This window comes from Rhamphochromis sp. 'chilingali' (genome assembly GCF_963969265.1).
Source record: "Rhamphochromis sp. 'chilingali' genome assembly, chromosome: 6".
Lineage (NCBI taxonomy): Eukaryota > Metazoa > Chordata > Actinopteri > Cichliformes > Cichlidae > Rhamphochromis > Rhamphochromis sp. 'chilingali'.
In genome coordinates, this window is record NC_137933.1 from 13,910,734 (window position 1) to 13,930,518 (window position 19,785).

At 40.6% G+C, this 19,785-nt stretch overlaps 1 protein-coding gene across 1 annotated transcript; it reads right to left on the reverse strand.

The window, feature by feature from the left end:
• Window positions 1–163: 163 nt before the first annotated feature.
• LOC308398166 (monoacylglycerol lipase ABHD2) lies at window positions 164–18,163 on the reverse strand. Its single transcript, XM_080884632.1, has 11 exons — window positions 17,990–18,163; window positions 16,930–17,007; window positions 16,055–16,270; window positions 13,200–13,375; window positions 10,125–10,292; window positions 9,059–9,242; window positions 7,270–7,362; window positions 6,564–6,665; window positions 6,328–6,397; window positions 6,140–6,224; window positions 164–2,674 (listed from the first exon to the last, which is right to left on the reverse strand). Exons 3-11 carry the CDS (start codon window positions 16,261–16,263, stop codon window positions 2,466–2,468), a joined length of 1,296 nt encoding a protein of 431 aa, XP_080740758.1. The 5' UTR covers window positions 16,264–16,270; window positions 16,930–17,007; window positions 17,990–18,163; the 3' UTR covers window positions 164–2,465.
• Between the last annotated feature and the right edge of the window lie 1,622 nt (window positions 18,164–19,785).

Consider the following 19,785-nt stretch of genomic DNA (forward strand, 5'->3'; position numbering starts at 1 on the left):
CGCTAGACGTGAAAAGAAAGAGGGTGTTGGCAGGCCGACTGAAACACCAAACACAATTATGTCACCAATCACATCAAGTGCAGCCTCATTTCCAATACTGTTATAAAACTGAGGGTTTCCACTCAGAAGACAGGCTGATGACCACCTGCCACAGCGTGTCTCATTTCATCTTACAGTACATTAAAAACGACTCCAATGAGACGAAAAACAAAGAAAAAAGGGTTCACTGGTGTCAGACTGGTGCTTGGTGTTGACAGATGCCCTGAGTTAAAGGAGATGAAGTTGGATAAGAGTTCCCTTTTATCCCCACATTAGCCAAGCCAGCATTGGTGAGATTAATACCTGGATGTCATAGTATTTGCTCAGAAAGGTTTAAGGCAGTTATACCTCAGAAAATAACTGATAATAAAATTTCCAAAGAGCAAAAAGAGCAACAGATCAGATTCACAATTACAGCACTTTAAATACTACTACTGGTAACCAAGCAACTATTTCTAAAGCTAAGAACAAACTTTGGAACGCCATATATAAGCTTTAATATTCAATTCTTATTATCTGATATTTATTATTACTTTACAAGCTTCGATTGATTGACATTCAGTGCTGTTATATCCTGATATGGCAAACCTTCCAGTACTCAAACACTTCTACTTATCAAATACTATCAACCAGGTATTACAACACACAAACCACGGCCTAGGAAGCCTCATAAAATGCCCTGCTGTCAGTCACTTAATCATTTCAAACCACCCTTAGCGTCTCATCACAGTGTTCAGAAGCAGGTTTTAGATCACACATTTCTTGGCTTTATATTACCTTGGAAGAAGCTTCCTTAGAGCCCTTACAACAAGGTTTGAATTTAAATCAGGTTTTGAAAAGTCCAAAGGTCCCAGTCTTGCAGTATGATTTCAACAAGAGATGTTTGCGATCTTTTTTTCAGCAGTTTGTGCAGCAACACCCTTTATTCTCAGTGCAGTCAACAAAACAAGAACTGAGATTTTCGGCAAAGTCTTTGAAATAAAAAAATATTCCCTACGGTTAAAATCCATCTTCTTTCTTGCATGCAGCATTCTCCATCTAAATTACAGTTAAACAAACACCAGAATCATACGAACAAGCCACTAAAATAAATAGCGGTTGAGCTTTGGTATCTTCAGCCCTCCTACTCGTCAAACCTCACAGCTCAGATTATTACAAATGAAAAATTTGCTTCACATCTGCTGAACTTTCCCTTTTGTAGCACCACGCTCGCCAATCAGAAGGCTAAATTTTCAACATTTCAAAGAACCACATGATCATCTGCTGGAAAATGGAAAAGCTGTACTAAGATGTTCGCACCAAACCAGGTGGGTTGAATGTTAGCCTCAGCGCAGTGGCAGTAGGACTGTTGTGTGTGCAGTAAGAGACAAATATCAGAGACTTGGCTGGACCTGCAGCTGATCAAAGGCAACAGAAAGAGTAAGGAGGGCTCAAAGACACTGACAGACAGACAACGCGGGGAACATTTGATTCATCTAACGTTTCGTTATCATCCTCGCCCCTCCGTTAATAGTTTCCATATCTGCACTTTGACAAATAAAATGAGGAAAGGGGGAAAATATTGTGGTGTACAGTATGTAAAGTGCTGGAATCAAAGTGACAGAATGCAACTGTGGGAATGTACATGGATCCCATCTGAGGGTGGGGCTCGATCCCTGGTCACGTCTGGTAAGCACCAAAAACTTTGAGTGCCAAAACTATGTGCAGGATGATGTTACGAGCTGGAAACAATGTGTACAATCCTACCTTAATACTTAATAATCTACAGTACATTTACTACAAACAGCAACGCACCCAGAGGAGCAGACATAATGGCCAAGGGCTAAGAACAGAGAATTTAAATCAGACCAACCTCACAAAGACCACCATCCTGGGTCTTTCCCTCTTGGCCTACACAGTCTCACACAGACATACTCACGCACGCACACACACACAAAACGGTAACGTTTGTTAAGACAGCAGACTAGGCTATATGGCCTTGGCGGTGATAAGCAGTGAGCTTCTTACAGTTCTTCTTCGATGTAATACGAGGCTTCTTGTGTGCTCTTGTTTCTCACTCGACTACTCTAAAGTGGTGCTCTTGCTTTCCTTTAAAATGACAGCTTGACTTCATCGTCTGCCACTTTCGGCCAAAAAGAATCACTTAGCCGGGCGTCATTACTGTGTAGATGTAAAGAACCAAAATGTCCCTGCTCCGAGTCCTCGACATGGAAAAGAGCACGAAGGCAGTTAGTTCATTTTTTCACAAACTGTAAGGTGATTGTGATTACAAAGGAGGACCGGGAAAGATGGGTTGGTACTGGTGAGTCGCACAGGAGGAGAAGGCAGAGAAGAGATATCAGTTTAGAGTGTCTCCTCAGTGCAGTGTGGGGATAGTGGTGTTGGAGAAAGTGAAAGGTTAATGAACAAATGAGAGAGACAGAGGTTTATGCTTTCTCCTTTAAGCAGGAGCCCTCACTCAGGTGGTCACTTTGGCATGGTGGCTTCTGTTTCTCCCACTGACAAATGGCATTGGCGTAACCCACGATCACTTTGTCCATCCAGGTGAGAGGCTGGGGGAAGAGGACTGCACCCTCAAAGAAGCCCAGGTGGCCTCCATGAAGTGTCAGGGCAAAGATCACATTCGGCTTCTTTGCTGGAAGAGGACAAATCACACGGTAATTAGCCCTCTGTACTCTGCACAGTTTGTAATCGTCAGCATCGGAAGAACAATGTTCAACACATGCCCAGAAATGGGCTTGCAAGGGATTGTTAAGGGTGTGTTTGCACAGTCGAGCAGATAACAGTGCGATTACGTTTCTGGCCATTAGACACGATCAATATGTTACTCAGTTTGTTTGTCTGACAGCTGGCAGAAAAAAAAAAAAAAAAAACAACTTTGCTCCTTCAACCTGGAGGCAATTTTTTAATGACTTTAACAGTTGAAACAGGTTTGCCTCGACTGACAGGTCTCACAGATTGTTACACCGTCTTTTCATTGCTTGTTGTCTAATTGCTTAAATGGTCATCCAGAATGGAAAAATCTATTTTCATAGTATAAGACTCATCATTTTCCATACCTCTCTCTTAATAAAGACTGCCATGTTGACAATCTTCCAAGATCCTTACGATTACATTTGTGTCCACATACTTATGGTAAAATAATGCAACCATTAATAATTGACGAGATAGGACTCCAGGCCAAACTTTAACATTTTCCCTTAGGAGATGTGACGACCTGTTTTCTATACTCTGTCCATACAGAAAACAGTAGTTTTCACACTGACTTTACGTCATTCACAATACACGCAATATACGAACCCTGAATATCTCTGCATCTGTGCTGCCTAATAAAATATGAAGGACTGCAATTTCCTTTGCTGTTTTTTTTTTTTGGTTGGTTGGTTATTCTGCAGTTAAAAAAAAAAAAAATTATATATATATATATATATAAAAAAAAAAAAAACACCCAGCACGCCCCTGCGGGCGGTTTATCCTTCAAGCTCGGGTCCTCTACCAGAGGCCTGGGAGCTTGAGGGTCCTGCGCAGTATCTTAGCTGTTCCCAGGACTGCGCTCTTCTGGACAGAGATCTCCGATGTTATTCCCGGGATCTGCTGGAGCCACTCGCCTAGCTTGGGAGTCACCGCACCTAGTGCTCCGATTACCACGGGGACCACCGTTACCTTCACCCTCCACATCCTCTCGAGCTCTTCTCTGAGCCCTTGGTATTTCTCCAGCTTCTCGTGTTCCTTCTTCCTGATATTGCTGTCATTCGGAACCGCTACATCGATCACTACGGCCGTCTTCTTCTGTTTGTCTACCACCACTATGTCCGGTTGGTTAGCCACCACCATTTTGTCCGTCTGTATCTGGAAGTCCCACAGGATCTTAGCTCGGTCATTCTCCACCACCCTTGGGGGCATCTCCCATTTTGACCTCGGGACTTCTAGGTTATACTCGGCACAGATGTTCCTGTACACTATGCCGGCCACTTGGTTATGGCGTTCCATGTATGCCTTGCCTGCTAGCATCTTGCACCCTGCTGTTATGTGCTGGATTGTCTCTGGGGCATCTTTACACAGCCTGCACCTGGGGTCTTGCCTGGTGTGATAGACCCCAGCCTCTATGGATCTTGTACTCAGAGCTTGTTCTTGTGCTGCCATGATTAGTGCCTCTGTGCTGTCTTTCAGTCCAGCTTTGTCCAGCCACTGGTAGGATTTCTGGATATCAGCCACCTCCTCTATCTGCCGGTGGTACATACCGTGCAGGGGCCTGTCCTTCCATGATGGTTCCTCGTCTCCCTCCTCTTTCTTGGGTTTCTGCTGCCTGAGGTATTCACTGAGCACTCGGTCAGTTGGGGCCATATATATATATATATATATATATATATATATATATATATATATATATATATATATATATATATATATATATATATATATATATATATATATATATTTATTTATTTATTTTTTTTTTTTTAAAATGTGTAATTAAAATAATAATAATAATAATAACAATAATGATGATAAATAAAGTCTGAAATGTAAACTAGGTCATCTCCACACACTCACTCTGCTTGCAGCATAGTGCTGCTGCAGTGAACAACTATGGTGGGGTTTCATGAAAAGGACTGGCCTGGATCTCTTTGGTCTCCTGGACTTAACTGGGTTAGTGGGGAAGCCTGCTGTAGCAGACTAGTGACTAAGATCCCACTGGGCTTTGAACACTGTGCACTATTCATGACAGCTGCTGAGTTGCCCTTGGACAACTGCGTGCTCACCCAGGACCGAGAACTGCCGCCTCACTACGAGCTGAGCGACAGGGGCCCGGAGACAAGCTTGTGGTTTAAAGATTTTTCTTAGTCCCTAAATGCATCATTTACCAAGTAATTACTGAAACACAGTTGCATCAGTTTCATGATCTTATTTTGATTAATTATATTATTCAAATATCATTGCAATAAAGAAGCACCAACTATTCTTTGTGTTCTTTAATTCACCTGTAACATTTTTGCTTGAACAGGAACAGTCTTACTTAACAGTCTGCTGAAAGCTCTTATCAAACACTTCTAGTCCGAGCTAATTCCAGCACCAGCACAGCAAGTGTATTTCTGTCAGTCTTTTGATGGTAGTCAAGCGTCTGAGCAACTGTCTCACATTTTAGGTCATAGGGACAGCTAATCCACTTTTCTGTAAGTGTTGCTCTCTGGAGACATATAGGATACAGTACCATTTGCTTCCAGTAAGGACTCCTCCTACTCTCCCTCTTACACGCACGCACACACAAGCAATATTCCTTTTCCAGTAGAGTTAAAAGTGGTCAGTGAGTAAAAATAGCACAAAGTGAGAAGAATGGATGCTTGATAGACATTAAGTCATGTGTAGCCAGATTTGCCTGCTTATGTTTATTTATTATCAATCACCCTGCACCATATACGGGAGGACAGAAGGTTTTTTGGGGGGGCAGGAGACCAGTGAACCACTTTATCCAACTGGAGGAACACTGTGTTATATTTATGCGTTACAGCCGTTGCCACACAGCAGAAAACATTAGTCACAAACTGTGTGCCCCACCCTGTCCCGGTTGGGGTTGGATGCCAGCTCATCATAGGCCTGCTTAAGGCTGCAGACATGTTTTTGTTTGTTTGTTTTTTTAAAACTACTGAGATTCAACTGAGGCCAGTCTTTAAGACATTAACAGCTTTTTGTATCAACCTGAAGGAGAATTGTTTTCCAGCATTTTTAGAACTGTGGAAAATATAGGTGTTACTAATAATCTACAGTGAGTTATTTAAAGTTACATAATACTACAGTGGAAGCAATATTCAAAGAAATTGAACCCACCCTTTTCTTTATTTTTTAATTTCTTTTTATTTTGAGCAGGAAGGTCCAGGTGGGGTTTTTTTGTTTGTTTTTTATTCAACACGTAATTTTACAGCAGGATTCTTATTTAAGGTCAGGAGCTTGATTTTTTTGATGCTACTGCAGCCACGCTATGACAGCAAGTTGATCCTGATCTGCACGGACCATTTAACTGCAACTCTGCCATCTAGTTGATAAGGTGATAAAAAAATATTTTAGTGCAGCTGCTGTTGCTATGCAACATGTTGGCAATTACCTGCTAGCGTGCGAGGGATGGTGAGCAATGAGTCATGAACCAGAGGATCATCCGCAGAGTTCACTAACAGCAGTGGCACATTGACCTGGAAATTTAAGAACAAAATGCCATCCATCAAAAAAAATACACAAACAGACCAAAAAAGAGAAAGATGGCATTTGTGAGTCGTATGCAAAAGCAGTTCTTACATTGTGAATATAATGTACACAACTCTCTTTCTCATAGTACTCTTTGAGAGACCGGTGGCCGTGGAATTTTCTGTTGAAACCCAAAAAGATCAGGTATTATTATTCAGTCCCTAACCCTTAGAGGGGTTTGATAGAAATGACAAGAATATCTGATATTTTTCAGATTCTAAGCACTGACAAAAAGTATCACCAGGAGCATCAAGAACATGGAAGAGCTGCAGTTTACTAGAACACACCTCATGATGTTGTCGTCAATCTGCATGAGAGATGTTGCTGTGTACAACCGACTTAGATCAGCATCAATCATTTTGAGCGAATGTCCTCCAAACAGACTGTGCCTGTAACATACAAACATTAACATGAACACAAGTAATTTTAAAAATCAATTAGTCCACAGTCATAACTGTCAGCTATGTACCAACTATTCCCTCTATTACACAGAGTGACAACGAAGACCAAGAATGGTAAGAACTATTCATTTATTTGCAGATTAGCATTTAGAAAGTTACTTTAGATGTTCTTTTTAGTAGGCTAGTGGCTCATTTAGTGGCTTTTTTAATTTTATTTTACATTTTTACTTAGTTTTGAGTAGTTTATAGTTGGCTTTATTTATTTTATGGGCACCTTAGCATGTTATAGGTAGGTAGGGCAAGAGCAAGAGAGGCAAGAGGAAGGTACCATTTCAGGCAGTTCAACCTACTCAGATCTGTGAAAATGATCATTGCTCAAATGAACCCACCATGGCTGTGGGTAATCTACAATTTCATTTATAGGGAAATTAGGAGGTTAGATTACTGACTGGGTTGTCTGATGAAATCACTGTCTTTGGCAAACACCATAAAATTTTCTCCCCAAACACTAAACATGTCAATTAAACTTTTCAGTGATTGGAAACAGAAGGCACACAATGTACTAAAATTTATAGCTGGGCAACAGTGGTACCTGTGTGAGAGAATGATTTTCTTCATGTTGTCGGCCATGAGAAAGTTATAAAAGCGCCTGAACTGATCCCACTGCAGGAATGTTTCCTGGGCCCTGAGAGAGAGAGGGGAAGGCAAACACACAGGAAGTTAGCTTTGTACAGACTGTCTGCAAGCTAAACAATACATTGAATGTCCTGTGTCTACTAATCCACTAACACAAAGAGTCACACTGGTTGAGAGTAGCAATGGTGTCAGGCATCAATATGCAGCTCACTGACAGTGACAAGGTGACTCAAAACAAGAGCTCAAGAAAAACAGGTTCAGCAGCTAACTGCTGATTACAAAAAACAAAAACGAAAAAGGTTTCTTTTTTTGTGGCTTTTTCATACAATAAGGCCATAATATTAAATGTGTGTTATTGTAAGAAGAACATACATCGATCAGCCGCAACATTAAACCAGTAGGCAATAGTGAAAAACATTGATCACTCATTCCACTGCAAGCCTTGGGTCCTGGTATTCATGCGGTTGACACTACAATATGTACTGTGCCACCCACCTAAACATTGTTGTAGCCCAAGCACAACCCACTCGAGGCTACGATACTCTTCGATGGTAGTGGCCTCCCCAGCAGGTTAATGCACCCCGCCATATCGCAAAAACTTCCCAGGAATTGCTCGAGGAACCCCGAAAAAACAGAGCCAGCCTCCAAATTCTCAATCCGATTGAGCATCAGTCTGATGCTAACAAACGAGCCCGATCCACAAAGGCCTACCCCGAACCCGCAAAGCCCAAAGGATCCAATGCCGGGTGCCAGACACCACAGGACACGCCAAGGGGTCCCATGTCCATGCCCCGACAGGTCAGAGCTGTTGGGCGGCACAAAGGGAACCTACAGAATATTAGGCAGGTGTTTTTAATGTTGTGGCTGATTACTGTACAGCTTCAGCTCTCGAGGTACACTGACAGGAGGGCCAGCTTAAATTTTGGAAACAGATTTTAAATTAAAATTTTTATTTTTATTTTTAAAAAGAAAAAAGAAAAACTGCAAAGCCAATTTGACAGACGGCCAGTCTCGACACACACCCATCCCCTGCTGTCCACACTGAAACTTTAATAGACCCGGCCTGTCAAGTCTGCCAAGAGATGCTGTCTGCATTTAAAAACACAGAATCTGACAAGAACACAGAGTGCAGACACCCGCATGCACTAAAAAGACATATACATCATAATCTATTTGTAAATATTGTACTTTCAATACATTTATCTGGTTACTAGTTACTTTAAAAAGTAAGGTTTTATTGTTTTTTAAAATCAAACTATTAACTGATTGAAAGACAAATGACTAATTGACACTAGTCATTAGCTGGTAGGACTTCTACTCCTGTACTTCAGCAAAGAGCCATTGATAATGCCCAACATTATCAATGGTCCTGTAGACATTCAGAGTAAACTGTGGTAGGTGAATGAAGGGATCAGACAGGTCCTCAAACAGGTTTTTAAATGTGTCTCATTTCTTACATTTTGGGAGAAATTTTTTTTTTTTTTTTAAGTGGCAACTTTACCAAATTGGTGCAATCCATCAATAATTATGGTAAAAGGAAGAGCAGAAAGGGTAACCAGCTGACTGGAGCCGCTTTGCAGACTCATGGATAAACATGTGATTATATTATGCAAGCGCTATTCATTTTGTAGAATTATTCTGAGCTTCATTTATATTTAGAAATGTGAGCACATAAGTGTTAGTATTACAAAGCCGGTTTGACAAAACAATGCATGTAATTAAGAAATGAGACCACAGCAACCCACCTCAGCGCGCTGTACCCCTGACAAACGCTGACGCAGCACAGCACTCGCTCCTGGTTAGCCTTGTTCTCCCCCAGGAACTTACAAACGATGTTTCCACCCAGACTGAAGCCCACAACAATGAGCTGAGTGTTAGGGTATGCCCGCTTAATGTAGCCAACCATGGATGCAAATTCCCATGTGCATCCTGTAAAATGAAACAGTATAGTGCTATAATCAAAACACAGAAACATACTTTATTCTACTCGGCACTTCTGGCTGAAGATTTCTTTAATTCAGGGTATCAGATTTGAGTGTCTAAGATCTTTTAAACAGCACAGGTCTCATCATGCCCATAAAAAAGCCTTACATTCTTCTTTTTCCATAATTTACCGTTTACCCTGAAATAATGCTGTACAAGCAGGGCAAAAAAAAAAAAAAAAGGATAAGCTGTTCGTAAGTGCACACTTTCACCAGAAATGCTTTAAACTAATACCTTCACTGTGCTCACCCCTTTTAATGGATTTTGGAGAGGATAGGTTAAGCCTAAACCACAACAGACAATTGGATGAGAGCAGCAGGCTGAGCCAAAAGCGATGACACAGCATTACTGACAGGACTGAATTCTTTTTATCATTGCAAATAATGGTTTTCATTCTTAGATAGACCTCTGATGAAAAACTGACTGGTGTTTAACAGGGGTTCAGAAATTATTAGGGGTGGGGGGATGAGTCATCACTAGACTAGCTCTGCATGATTCACAGTCCTCTACTACGGCCTTTAGGCAGCCCATTTCATTTTTTCAAGCCCCTTTCCTCACTTTCTTCTCATTAGCTGCCCCTCACTGTCATCCACAAACAGATGCAGGCCTTATGAGCCTTGTTTGCTTACACCATATGTAATCAGTGCCAAACTGATACCACCTAAGCAGCATACAAGTAGAAAACTTTTGGTCCACAGACATAAATTGTATATAACATTTGAAACTGAACATTTACAATATAAACATTCAACAATGACAAAAATTATATGAAACACATTTTTTCAAAAGCCAAATAGGTACTATTTTGAGTTGGCTCACTGGTCTTACCATAAGTGAACATGCGTGGAGAGGTAAGCTCGATGTTGGGAAGAGCTCCGAGGTGATTCAGCACAGCACAACGATAACCATCCTTCTGTGCATAATCCACAAAGGTCCGGATGTAGTGCTTCTCACTATGGTTACCGATACCGGGGCATATCACCATGGTGATGTCATCTGGTTGAACAGGCAGATGGAGCAGGGCAATATTTGCAAGTGAGAAAAATGTAAGCAAAGATAAAGAAAGGAGAGTGTTACTCTCCTAAACAGCAGATCATCATAACAAAAGGAGCAAGGCAAAGCCCGGCAGCCAATCCAAGATAAAGGATAAGGCTGTCAATTATAGCTTTTCCAAACACAGTGGAAATAGCAACACTACTTTTGTCGGGAGTAAAATGTCATGTGAGGCTCAAGCTTTTTGAGAGGACTAATAGATCCAAGTTAATTTGATTGGATAAGCTCAAGCCTTCAGAGAAACATATGCATCTTTTAAAGGGTCCCCCCACAACTGAATTACACACATCTTATGCGTGATTTAAAAGAACAATAATGCAGCAAAGTCTCTTTAGTAGCTGACTTGCAAGGCCTGGCACAAATAACCAAAGTTGGACATGACACCACTGACAACGAATTTCTTTATTCTCCAAACATCAAACTTGTTTTATTTAGCCATATGTTCTATATAAAAACTCCCAGGGGCCAAAGTTTCTTGTGATACCCTCTAACTATTCTTGACCCTCGAATCGAATAATGAAGAAATTTATCAGGAACAACAAAATGGGAGAAACCTCAAGAAGATCAGCAGAGAAGGGATAAATGGTAAATGGCCTGTATTTATATAGCGCTTTTCTAGTCCCTAAGGACCCCAAAGCGCTTTACATATCCAGTCATCCACCCATTCACACACACATTCACACACTGGTGATGGCAAGCTACATTGTAGCCACAGCCACCCTGGGGCGCACTGACAGAGGCGAGGCTGCCGGACACTGGCAGCCTCGCCAGTGTCTGTTACCCACTAGCTCGATAGCTAGCCGGGGGCTAGGTCACTAGCGCCGTGAGAACACCGGACTCCCGGCAAATTGTTTTCAAACCCACCGCCGTCTTTCGCGACTCAGGTTAAATATATATGAGTCACTTAGATAAATTAAAAATGTTGTTGTTTGGCTTTTTTTTTTTTTTTGTATTTTATTTGTTCCTGAGTAAATCGGTTTGGCTGAGATTAAAGTTATAGTTTTTACACAGCTGAATAAACGTCAAGCAGACAGCTGATTATCAGAAGTGTGAGATGCTGGAGAATATACTCCGGTGTCCTGTTATATTTTAGATAGCAAGGAGTTTATTAAACTTTACCGAAACAATCTGCAAATTTCATTAAAATTGAATAAACTATCATCTTGTCTTTATTTTTAGTTAGCACCTTAAAAGCTTAAAGCTGTAAGCTAATGATAGTTATATAAGAGCAGATGCTGCTGGTGCAATAAGCTGTAGTTTTACGTCCAGTGGATGATGATCTGATTAGTCGACTAATCGCATAAATAATCGGTGACTAGTCGATAGGGCTGATATATCGCATTTGCGATAATATCGCGACATGATCAAGTGCAATTTTCTAACCGCAAAGGCTGCGATTATACTCTGGACATGTCCAAATTCATGGGCTGCATCCTCCTGAGGCCGCATTTGTAGACCGATTACGTCACAGCGACGTGCCGAAGGCTGTCCAAATTACTACCATATCCCAGAATTCATAGCGCGGCCCAGCCAAACTCCAGTTTCCAGCAATGGCGGCCGCTACTAAGTTTTAAAATTACTCATACTAATCTTTCTGGGTCACGAAATAAACTTTTAACATATTTTCAGGTGAGAAAGTAGTTGTGTAAACATCAAATATCTGCTCGGTTTATCAAGATATCCCATATTTGCAAAAGTGCTTCGACGTTTTCAGAGGCGTCTGCTACCCACCAGCTCGACAGCTAGCCGGGAGCTCGAGGGTTACTGATGCGGCCGAGAACGGCACAACTCCCGGCACATCATTTTCAGATTACCGCGGAGTTTCGCTGCTCGGGTTAAACGTAATATATAAGTCACTTAGACAACCTAAAAATGTTATTGTTGGGCTTTTTTCAGTGTTTTGTTTGTTCGTGAGTAAATCGGTTTGGCTGAGATTAAAGTTATTAGATTAGATAAAATAAAACTTTATTAATCCCCCGGGTGGGTTCCTCCTTGGTTTTCACACAGCTGACTAAACGTCAAACAGAAAACTTATTAAACAGAAGTATGAGACAGTCGAGAATTTACGCCAGTGTCTGGTTATATTTTAGATAGCAAGAAGCAGACGGCCGAGTTTAATAAACTCCACCGAGACAGCGGTGACGCTAATCAGAAGGCTAGACCGTCCAATTTCACGCCTTTAAATTTTAAAGGCGTGTTTGTGTGTGTGTTTATACAATTGCTATTATGTTTGCACTTTATGTGTAATGTTACTGACTGTAAAGATCAGTAAGATGTGTGTATTTTTTATTTATTAGTTTTATTTATTTAATATTATTTTTTAATTGAATGACTGTCTAGTAGTTCACAGATGTCGAAAAACTGAGTGTGGTAAAGCCACTGATTTTTTTTTTATGTATATTTCTGCAATCTGCACATTGTACTGACTTTCATTTTAATGTTTACACCAGGGTTCCTTGTCAGCACTTTATGCTCAGATGTTTGTAAGCTAAAAATAAACTATTGTGTATGTTCAAATATACTGTTGTAATTGAAGAAGTTAAATAAAAATGTCAGTCATCAATTCATGCATCACCTCATGTCATCATAACAGAGGTCTGTCTTCCAGGAAAGAACAGTTTAAAATTAATGTAATATAGTATTGGCCATACTATATGATGTATTGCTTGTCTTTGTTTAATAATACAGAAGACAAAGACCTTAAAAAAATAATCGCATCGCAATCGCAATATTGGGGCAAAAAATCGCAATTAGATTATTTTCCATAATCGTTCAGCCCTACTAGTCGACTATCAAAATAATCGTTTGTGGCAGCCCTAATAAGAAGCAGATCCTGATCAAATGCATCACCTCCTGTCCGATGATCCCCCAGCGGCTCGAAGAGGTCGAAGGTCGCAGTCGCCCCATCCTGCATGGGCAAATATTTTCTGATTCCACTAGGGTGAGGCGAGCTCACCCGACCAAGTTTACCATACAGTGCCGTCTGGAGGTGACCACTCTTACCCCACAGTAATGGAGGAATGTACCTGGAAAACACAAAATTGCATTCCTTTGTTAAATTTGGTCTCGAAATATGAGCCCTCAGCCTAATGGACAGTACAAGGGCAGGGCAAATGCTCAGACACAAGATCAACACAGTGTTATCTGAAGCACATGCCTTTTGCATTTCTGGTTTATGACAGAGTTTCAAGCACAGAGTTTGCACACAAAGTCACATCTCTTTTCAAGACATTTAAAGATTGCTACGTGGACCCAACAGACAGCAACGTTTCACTAGTGTGTAGCTATGTTTTGTAAAGTTATTCGCAGAACCAGCGCTTGTATTCCAGTGACACTTCTGTAGGAGTTAACTGTAGGAGTTGAGTCTTTAGCTTATGTAACATTCCTTTGAGACACCGGGCATTATCATGAATCACTATCACATTTCCACACCGAGAGCAAAATAGTGTGAACTAACACAGAGAAACGTCTTCAACTTGCCACTGCAACTATTTCATCACATATTATAGGTAAAATATTAGGTTTAAAATCACGACAGTGGCGACAGGAACAGATAAAACACCGTGCTTTTCATATAATGCTTCAGCCGTTTAAATGGGATTGGCTGACATAAAAGTATTATTCAATATGGAAGATTTTGAAGTGACTCAGGAAGATATTTAGGAACATTTGAGTTAAAGACAGGCTAGATCTCCAAACGCAGCGTTTCGACAGTGATAACTATATTGGTTGAGTGCTTGTTAATAACACTTTAGTGAGCATTCAAGGCACTCTCTCACTTCTTCAGCTATATAAAAGGCTGTGTGGAATAGTTTCGTGACAAAACTCGGTAGCGAGCTATATCGGATAAACAAGACCAGCATAACTCTGAAGCACAGCTGCAGTGTGGACACTAACTGTGTGTACAGCACAGCCCAAAACACGACGACAGTCAGCGACTGCCGAGAGTCGAGGCTTCAGTTACATCAACAGTTGCACAAGCTCTTTAACCTTATGTTTCCTCAACTCTTACAGTGGCTCTAACAATTACTTAATTAACAAATACAGTCTTACATAAGAGAATTATCTACCACAAAACCGACTATTGCCATTTAGTGATAATGTGATCGCCTCCAGGGTGCACTGTAGTTAAAGTTTTACCACATGGTTCTAGAAGGTACTCTGCTGGCTTAATCCATGGCTACAGGAAGAGGATGACCTCACTGTTATAATGTGGACAGGAAGCGCGACACCAGAGTAGCTGAGTTCATCAAGACAATAAAAAATAAAAATAATGCTGTTATCAGTTTTCCTTTGCTTTTAACTGATAAAGTTTGAGAAATCCTTTTTAATAATTCTATATCAAATGTAACAGGCTCCAATCTCTCTTTGAATTGGGATAACTAGTGTAACCTTCTTGGGGTATGTACAGTGACTGTGCTATTGTCCTTTGTAGCTATTAGATAACAGAAAAAAGGAACTGGATGTGTCTGTGTGGCTTGATAAAACAAAGACCCGAAGTCCTGGTCAAAGTCCAAAATGACTCATGTCATTTATGGTAATTGTATTAATCTGCATGCTATCAGTCTTTACGTTCATTGGGCTTTTTTTTCTTTTCTATACACCACATACTGTCAGATGCTAGCGACACACACACATTCACACACACGTATAATACTGGCCAATAGGAAAACAAGCTCTACAATGTTTTGCAATATCCTGGACAATCACCTGAAGCAAATCAGACTGCGACTTCTGCCAAATAATGAAATAATAAATAGCACGCTCTGTCATTTTGCATGTTATCCTAAACCCTATTCAACTGTCTCCAAACACAGCCAAACAAAAAGGCTGTTCACCTCACATCACCCCTCTTATACTTTCCACTGTGCGATCGATTTATTATGCAACAACACAGGATGTCACGAGTTACAAACGTGACTTCACAAAAATGAAGATAAAAACATCTCTGCTAAACTACACACTGGGACAGACATCTTCCTATTCTAAGCATAGAGCATACGGCTGTTCAGGAGGGAATAATAACAAACTAGACACAGATGTAAGCATCAGTGCGGCCTTATGATTCAATGACCCTGCAGCTGAAAGGCAAAGGGCTCAGTAACCATCCGTTATGTAAGCTGACACTCGAGGGTGCTTCGAGAGATTCGCCCTACAAAGCTGAAAGTTCCTGTCGAGTGTCAAAGCAAGAGGTGGAGAGATGCTCACTAAGGAAACACAACTGAGTATACAATTCCCACTCAAGGGAGTGTGTTTCCAGCAAAATTACAGGAAGTTTGAGGCATAACCTGGTTTAAAGCTCACAGCAAAGCCTTGTTCTGTTATGGTCCAAGAACGACTGCTTTGCGTCAGTTATTATGAGCTCAGATGAAACATTCAAATTATAGCAGTCATCATAGTTACCCTGAATGTGAGACCAGCATCATCATGAATGCAAATCCTCTTACCCTGCAGTGAATGAGCCTTTATTTATAATGCAAGTGCAACAAACTCCGTGCACCTTTGAGATAACCCCAAAAATACAGACTCATGTTTAATTCATGCAAGAGCCAACAGGAAGGCTGTGGTACAGACGTGTGGCACACTTAGGAGCACTGACGATAGCTGGGACCGCCGCCAGACAAACCGCTACCTTCACTGCTGCTGCACCGTTGCCGTGGCAACCTCCAAAGAGACATGCACAGAGAGAAAGGAAAGCAACTCACTCTTTGGTCAACTGAGAGCAGGACTTGAGGAGGAAGCGGTTGACAGCAGTGTCCTGGTAGATGAGGTCCGGGGGTGCTGTGGGGCTCTTGAGGTTCAAGCAGCGGACAATGATGTAAAGCACCGTGGCCACCGCCGCCAGCTTCATGCCATCAAACATTGCTGGCATCTCGGGAGAGATGGTGTGCACGTCGGATTCGTGGGCGCTCATGATTATTCTAGAAAACAAAAGCAGCCAATAAATGCAGAACTCCATTTTTAAACTGAATTTTAATATAAAAAGACATCGCTTGTACAAGTCAATGTTTTTTTTCCCCAGTTCTAGGGATTAACAATGGACTTTAAAGAAATAAATTAATTAAATATTCCCGAGGTGTCCTGCAGCAACACATCTGTGGGAATATAAACTCAAAGGAACTCAGATAAAGCAGAGTCAGATAAGACAAACCTGGTTATTTAATACACTCCCTGTAATTACATTACAGCTTAAACTGTGCCAATAGGAAGCCTTGCTGCATAGAAGATAGAGGTGCTGACAATGCTTTAAATAAATCATTACATATAGCAGACACGGTGAATCCTGACTAGCATTTCTCCCAATGTAATGTGCCAGCACAAATTTACATTTTAGCAGATTTATTAAATGTATTAATGTTCACAGCTAATAAAGTCTCCACAGGTGTGAAATTATAGGTAAACAAACAGAAACTATAAAGGGCACAGAAGAGGCTCAATGCCTTCTATTGCAAAGAAAAAAGGAAGTTCTGATCACTGATGTGCAACGCAAATGTTTGTGTGATGTTACCAGGCAGCCACATCAAACTGACATAAACAGAAACAGTCATAACTGAAAGCTAAAATAAACTAATATACTTACATTTTATGTTCAAGTTTGCCTCCAATGAAAATTCGTTTCAAAAGGTCCAAAGAAATGTGAAGTCACAGTGATGTGGTCCTGAAAAGCACATAAAGCAAAACACACACAAAGACCTTCACTGTACAGTATCAGAAAGTTATCTTTTTTCCTTAAACAGAAGTTTCATCTAAAATTAAGTAAGAATAATGACACCACTTAATTTGCATGGTAAGTAACTGCTGAACGATTACACATCCTCTTTTTTTAAGTTTCATGAATCTAAATATTTTAGTTTTGACTGGTGTCCTAAGCTCTTTCAGACACCTGTCGGCTGTACTTATTTTCTAGCATGTTCCTGTTGCCATAACCAAGACTGTCAATATCAGACAGGAAGTTATAACGCTGCCTCCAGAAAACCTAAATGTAACACTTACGAAAAGTCGGCCTCAGACTTATTAGACCTTATTAAAAAGTAAGGCAATTAAACAGCCATCACGTGTAAACAAACTTAACACCAAAAGGCGTGTAAAAATAGCTTCAAAAATAACCCCACTAATACCCGTGTCTTTCACTGGAAACCAATCCAAAGAGTATATCTGACACATTAATACAACTAATGCCAAGAGACGGGGTGTAAACAGCTTTAATTTTACTCTCTGGTCTTTGTCACGACTCACAACAATCCTGAGACGCACCTTAACAGCCACAAGGGCACACAGATTCCATCAAGTAGCTAACCCAGTGAGAAACGTGGGCTTTTCTGGACGATAAAAGCTTTCTAAGAGCAGGCCAACGGTCCTCCTCCCATACTCTCGATCCTGAAAATGAAAACCGTGTCGCCTTTTGGACGAATTAGCTACCCACCCACCAGAATTTGCCGCAGTAGCTCCACATTAAGACCCCGCTTCGCCTTGCCCCTTCCCTAGCCGTAGTTTGATATCGTTTTAGTCCTTAAAAAAAGCAGCGGAGCATACATGTTTTTAACGGCCTTCATTTCTACCGCTAATAATCGATTTAATGTTGCAGCATCACTTGAGGACCAAACCGGACATAGCAACAGTCGCATCTCCAGCGTACTTACCTCAGCAGGAAAACTGTGGGTCAGTTGCTTGCTTCTTAAAAGCGGCAGGCCTTATTTATGTTCGCAGGTTTTCTTTTGTTTAACGTGTCTATAAAAGCATGACAGCCTGATGTCCAGCTCGCCCTCACAGAGCCGAAGATAGCTGAAGTAGCGACTGCAGCGATGGGATCCCACTTCCTAGAAGAATCTGTCATTTGCATAACGAAGCCCCCATTGGATAAAATTGCGATGACGTTTTAAGGCCAATAACTTTCCACGCCCCTTCAGCGGTGTAATTTTCCACATTACACTACTGGTGGTTTATATATGTCCTACATATTAGCCTAAATACGCGTTCGGACATCTCTATCAATATTTGACCTCTTTATATGATTTTCTGAGGAGATACATCTCTGCTAAGAGTATCTGACACACAGCCAATACCGTCCCTCCCGAACGTGATAAAAACGTGAACTGAAACCGTTATATAAAGTTTCTTCTGCGCATGTCTCGGTCTATTAGCAACATTAGCATTTAGCTGTTGTTGACAGCTAAATGATGTCAGCGGATAGCGGATAACTTTGGGTTACTCGTTCTCTAGTTCTACCAGTATTAGCAACGTGAATATTTATTTTCAGGAAATTTGTTATTCTATAATTTAACTACTTAATTCCCATTTATTCTGTGATGGTTATTACAGCATCCCCTCAGCTGTCACGCCCACCTTTGCACCTTTTTGTATCGTGAAGCTTTAAGCATTCGACAAGCTGTAGCCTATATAACGTAAGCGTAAAATTCACAACAACACATTAGGCTGAAATACAACTATACACATTACATTTAATTGTATTTCAGGTAAACACGGGGGATGATAGACCTAAATGACCAGGCTTCTATTTACAGGTCAAGCCCTCGTCATAGATACGCTGAAGGTCAGTGTGACAGGACAACATAACATTCCCTGTCAAAGAGCCTATGAAAAAGATAATTATCAGGAGGACATGTTAGGTGATTGGAAGATCTAGAATGGTCATTTTTTGCTTGCCAATTAAACACAGCCAGTCTACAACTTTTAATAGCTTTAATTTATCACTTTGAATCACTACAACTCCCATGCCTTCGCTTTAAATTACACCTGTACTGCGCTATATATATAACATAATGTGTCGTACTTTAACACAATTTCTTCTAAAATTCACTATAAAGCATAGATTGTCTGCATTTACAAGATGCTATTTATATTTGCTTATGCAAAGTTATATATTTGTGTTATTGATCGGATCTTTGGGATTACGAGTCTAAATGAGTCCAGATAATTTCATAATATTAATAAGATTAATGTCCCCACTGCAATTGCAGCTTGATATCCACTAGATGGAGACAGAGTTTAATCTCCTTGTGGCGTCTATTAATTTGGCAGGCAACCGAAAGAGGCACTGGCTTTAATGTAGTTTGTCACTTTAGTTTTAAGTACCCTTAGTATTAAGTACTACTTAAAAATAAATAATGGCTATTATATATTTGGTAATAATCAGATCTGGATCAGTTTGATTTCTGCAGTGTGACTGCTCTGCCACCAAACAGTCGAGTTTTCCCACGAGGATTTAATTTAGACTTGTTAAATCCCTTGTTAAATCCCTCCGTTTCTTTTATGTTGGGGGAAACAAAAGATCCTGTCAGCAAAATGTTCCAACTGCATGTTTACATGTAATTTTACAGTACTGTGCAAAAGTCTTGGGCCCTCCCTAATTTCTTCACATTTTTCTGGGAAAATTAGAAATATCTTCCAACTGGTTTATTGAAACATTTTCAAAGAT